At 59.1% G+C, this 4,927-nt stretch overlaps 1 protein-coding gene across 1 annotated transcript; it reads right to left on the reverse strand.

Annotated features, from left to right (window-relative positions):
- Positions 1–207: 207 nt before the first annotated feature.
- LOC115274875 (serine protease 44-like) lies at positions 208–4,559 on the reverse strand. Its single transcript, XM_029918388.1, has 5 exons — positions 4,247–4,559; positions 3,748–3,904; positions 2,838–3,103; positions 1,691–1,854; positions 208–1,150 (listed from the first exon to the last, which is right to left on the reverse strand). The coding sequence occupies exons 1-5, from the start codon at positions 4,557–4,559 to the stop codon at positions 917–919; spliced, it is 1,134 nt and encodes a 377-aa protein (XP_029774248.1). The 3' UTR covers positions 208–916.
- Positions 4,560–4,927: the final 368 nt, after the last annotated feature.

The following is a 4,927-nucleotide window of genomic DNA, read 5'->3' on the forward strand; positions in this document are numbered from 1 at the left end:
TCCGGCCACCGAGATGCTGATGGCTCCAATAGGAAGGCATTGATCAGGCTTAGATCAAGGTAGACGAATCCCTCACCTCTGGGTCTTCTCACCTCTGGATCTTCTAGAGTTGAGTGGACACCATGAGGTGCTTTCCAAGCTACCCTGGAAACTAGTTCTCTACAGAGTATATTATAGGCAACCCCACAACTTTCAGGAGACCAGAACTTAGAACAAAGAAGGACACGCTCCAAATGTTTATTCAGTTGACATCTAAGATCTCCACACTCAATGCCTCCACAAGACTTGGGGTGAGCCGGGATGTGGTCCCTGGGTACTGGGGGAAGGGGGCCCCATCATGGGGCGGCCCCAGCAGGGCCTGTGTGGCACAGGCTGGTCACACACAGGTGGATCCACACTGGGTAGCGGGAACTTGGCCCAGCCCCAGACACCCGGGTCACGTGTGGAACCCCCAGGCCTCAGACCTCAGCAGGGCCGTGGTGACGCCTCCTCCCTCTCTCTGCACAACCACCACGCTGACTCTCAGGAGACACCCTGAGGCCACACCCAGACACCCAGGTCGAATGCTGTCTCGCTGCTCAGGAGCTCTCCTCCTTGGTAGAGGCTCTCCAAGATGTCAGGGAAGCCCTGGGCTCCACCTGGCAGGACGGCTGGCTCTCGGGCTGGGATGCCCTCACCCTCTCCTTCCTGGCAGGCAGAGCACAGCCAAGGCCTGGGTGTGGCCAGGGCAGGCGACTGGGGCATCAGGCTGGGACACTTCGTGGCTCCGGGCTACTGCCACTCTCTACTGGGTGGCTCTCTACAGGGTCGGTGGGTCCCAACCAGCATTGACAGAAGGGGCAATGAGGAGGAGGGGGAGGTCGGAGGAGAGGCCTGGTGTGTGAGTCAGAAACAGGAGGGGAGTGGGCCGGGGTGATCACGGGGCCGCCAGGACACCGAGGGGCGGCACCAGGCACAGAAGTATGAAGAAGCCTGCTGAGTCCCAAGCGCAGGCCTGACTCAGGTGATCAATGACCCAGTTCTTGTAGAAACTAACTTCTGTATAAATTCCAGGATAATTTCTGCGACCACAGCCAATGCCCCAGCTCACAATCCCCACCTGGACCCACGTGTCATTAAATTCACAGACCAGGGGGCCCCCAGAGTCTCCCTGGAGAAAGAGGAAAAAAAGAAAATGAACACAGGAATGGAAGAGATCAGTATCAGTGCTTACACCACAGGGCCTGGGGACAGGGACGTGCACCGGCCTGGGGACAGGGGAGCGCACGGGGCAGCCCTGGGTGTCTGGAGAGATCCGAGAGTTGCAAAGTGGAGCCAAAAAATGCATATACATACTCAAAAACTCGTGTACAAAGAACGGAATATGGGCCAAGGGACCGTACACGCTGTGAGGTGATCATGAGTAAAGCCTTCACCCAAGTACACTGCCTGCCACATTAGAAGAGGTCCGAGACACGTGACTTGCTTTATCAGGATTTTCTGCCTGAACCGCCCGTCCTCCCCCAGCTCCCTGCAGGCAGCACCAGGTCCTACTGAAGGATCCAGTCGGGCCACCCTGGCGGTCGCAGCGATTCCCCTGGAACCCCCTTGACGTGAGGCAAGGGTGACTGGAGGGGCTGGTGGATAACGTGAAAGAGGAAACCGCAGAGGAATGCCAGGTGCTGAGACAGCCCAGGGTCCACGAACTGACCTGGCAGGCATCCTTTCCTCGGGGACTGTAACCACAGACGGCCCCTTTTTTCACCAGGGGATTCCTGGTCTCCATCTGTTCCTGGAGCACCCTATTGCACTCCTCGAAACGTATAATGGTCAGCTTGGCCTCCTGAAGTTGTTCTGGAGCATCTTCCGGTGCATCTGTAGAGGAGATTCAAGAGTAGGTGGATCTGCCTAACGGCCAAAAACCAGAGCCCCTGGCGTCCTTTCTCGGTCTCCATATGATGTGTTCACGTGCAGACACACCCCGCGGGCAGTGAACACTGGAGGAAATGAGGCCCAAAATGGACCTGGGGAGAGGAGGAGATGAGAATGAAAATGAAGACAGGACGGCGCCTGGGTGGCTCAGTCAGTTGGGCGGCCGACTTCGGCTCAGGTCATGATCTCATGGTTCATGAGTTTGAGCCCCGCATCAGGCTCTGTGTGGACAGCTTGGAGCCTGGAGCCTGCTTCTGATTCTGTGTCTCCTCTCTTCGCCCCTCCCCCATTCACATTCTGTCTCTCTCACTCTTAAAAATAAATAAACATTAAAAAAAATTTTTCTAATGAAGATAGGAGAAGGAAGAACAGATCAGGACAGGAAGAGGCCTTACCAGCTATGAGAAATCATAACCAACTGTCTGTCACTCTGAGGATCCTTAGTTATAGTGACAGCTGTCCTGTGCATCACTAAAGTGGCTTTCCTTCGGAGCAGGATCATAAACTCTTGGACAGGTTGTGTCCCAAAGGTGCCGAATCCAAACTCTCCCAGGGACAGGAGGCCCTATGGCCTCACTAGGAGGAGTTAGGTCTCTGGTCTCTTTTGACTCACAGGAAGTTCCCCATCCACCCAGGCAAGGACTTCTGGCTTGGGACAGCTCCCATTAGCAGACAGATCAACACCCCCTGGGCTAAAATCCACCCCAGAGAGAACCCACCTTGCTGTCACCCAAGACCCCAGGTCCTGAAATTCGAATGGAAATCTGTAACACCATCAACTGCCCCCACCAGCATTCTCTGCCCTCCCCCCTTACCCGTTTGCTAGAACACGGCCTCCGCGCCTCCCCCTTTAGTTTATGGGCCAAGCACAGGGCCCCAGGCAGCCTCTTGCCTGGCCTGAGCTTCGACTCTGGCTTCAGTCTCACCTCTTTCCTTTAGTTTTCCCCATCCAGTCACCCAGCACTCCATCCCAGCTTGCACCATGAACGCCTTTTTAGGGAGGCACACGGGCTGGATGTGCGAGGAAAAATTCACAGGGAACTCCAGCAGGGCGAGAGCAATGTCGTTCTCAATGATTCCAACCGAACTGTAATGTTTGTGAATAACGATGTCCCGGACGGGCACCACGACCGCCATGCTGGACGTGTGCTTCACGTGGATGTCTCCCATCTTCACGGTGTACTCCAAATGGCTGCAGAGGGATCCCGGACGGTCTACACTCCCCTTCCACACCCTCCGGCCCTTCCCAGCCTGGCTCTGTCTCCATCAAACCACCTCCCTCCCTCCAAACCAGGTTCCATCCCCGGACCCCTGGCCACGCTATCCAGCGGTGCTCCGAGGCTGGCTCCCTGATGATGCATTAGCACCACCTGGGAACTTGTTAGAGATGCAGATTCTCGGATCGCACTTCTGTCGGTATCAGAGATGTTGGGGGCTCGGGGGAGAGGGCGGGGGCAGGCAATCTGTGTTTTAACAAGCTCTGCAGGTGTTTCCATGCTCCTTAAAGCGTGAGACCACTGATCGGGCCAAATTGGTTCTCTACACTCCGCTCTTGTCCGTCTTTGCCCATACACTGCCTCTCAACTGGCATCTCGCCCCTTTCTTGCCACTTGGCTTGAAAGCTGATCAGCACAAGCTTTGGACCTGACTTGGGGTCTTGATTTTCAGGCTACCAAGGGCCCTACCATCATGTACCACTGACTGCAGTGTGAAGAGCAGGGACTAGGACTCCCTTTTCCAGACGAGGAAGAGGAAGCTCAGGGACAGGGACAAGACAGGCTCCGGGTCACAGAGCCTGTTGAACAGGAGCCTAAGCCCTGAGCCCCAGACACTCACCCAAATACACAGTGGGCTGCGGTCAGCACCCACCGGCTGGCGATGAGGGAGCCTCCGCACACGTGTCTGTCCTGGATCTGAAGGCTCACCTGCCAGGGCCACTTCCTCTCCGGGGCCGGTATTCCTCCGACTATCCTCATAGACCTGTGGCCGCAGCCTGGAGCAGGTCAGGGAGGGAAGGGGACTGAAAGCATAGCCACCGACAGCCCCACCAGCAGAGCCCGGTAATCCTCAGATGTCTCAGAACCCTCAAAGCAAGGTCATGTCCCCTCAGACACCTCCCCCTGCCGCGCCCCACCCCCAAGCAGCTCTGTATGTCCTCAAGACTCCTCAGAGAATGGCCATGTCCCCTCTGAGCTCAAGGGCAGGGCTGGGACCACTCAGAGCCTCCGCTCCCCTGCGAAAAACCATCTTCCTGTGAGACCCTCCCCCAGAGCAGAGTCCCATCCCCCTGGGCCCAGGCCAGTTCTCCGGGGCAGGGCCTGGCCCCAAACATCACCTGCAGGAAACTGCGGCACTGCTGTTACTGGCTGTGGAAGGGCCACAGCCCTGTAGATACCAGAGTCAGCTGGGGTGACCGTCGCCACCTGGGGGGATGCGGCGGCCTCTTGGGGCTCCGGGGTCACAGAAGATCCCGCACCCCTCGACACGCTCTCGCGGGGGTCCTCGAGGCCGCCCCCCGAGGGGGAGGGGGAGGGGGAGGGGGAGGAGGGTGGGGACCGCGCCCATCCGCCCTGCGCCCCATGGAGACGCGGTTGGAAGAGCAGAAGCCAGAGCAAGAGGCCCAGGGAGCCACCGCCCGGGGACGCCATGAGCCCGACGCCGCCGCGCCTCTCGCAGCGCCCCCACGCGGCGGCATGCGGCCCTGCCCTCGCGTTGGCGGGAAACTGGGTTCCTCGGGGATCGGTCCCGCCGCGCCCGCTAGGTGGCCTGACTGCCGGCCCGCGGCGCAGGCCGGTGACTCCGGGAGGCTTTTCGTCCTGGCTTTGTGAGCCTCCTGGGCACTTGGTGCCCAGGCCTTGGGCCCCGCACAGGGCGCCACCGCTGCCTCCGCAGCCACGCACCTGCAGCCCGGCGCGGGGCGGGCAGCACGCCTCGCCGCCCCTCCGCCCCCGCCGGCTCGCCGTCAAGACCAGGACTGCTCCCCCGTCCTAAACGCGCTGCCCCGAACGGCACTGAT

The sequence above is a fragment of the Suricata suricatta genome, chromosome 12, assembly GCF_006229205.1.
Source record: "Suricata suricatta isolate VVHF042 chromosome 12, meerkat_22Aug2017_6uvM2_HiC, whole genome shotgun sequence".
Lineage (NCBI taxonomy): Eukaryota > Metazoa > Chordata > Mammalia > Carnivora > Herpestidae > Suricata > Suricata suricatta.

Coding starts and splice junctions, on each gene's coding strand:
- LOC115274875 (XM_029918388.1), bottom strand. CDS start 4,559: ATGGCGTCCCCGGGCGGTGGCTCCCTGGGCCTCTTGCTCTGGCTTCTG. Junction 1,855..2,837: donor GGGAAAACTAAAGGAAAGAG/GTGAGACTGAAG, acceptor TCTCCTCTACAG/ATGCACCGGAAGATGCTCCA. Junction 1,151..1,690: donor GAGGAAAGGATGCCTGCCAG/GTCAGTTCGTGG, acceptor CTCTTTCTCCAG/GGAGACTCTGGGGGCCCCCT.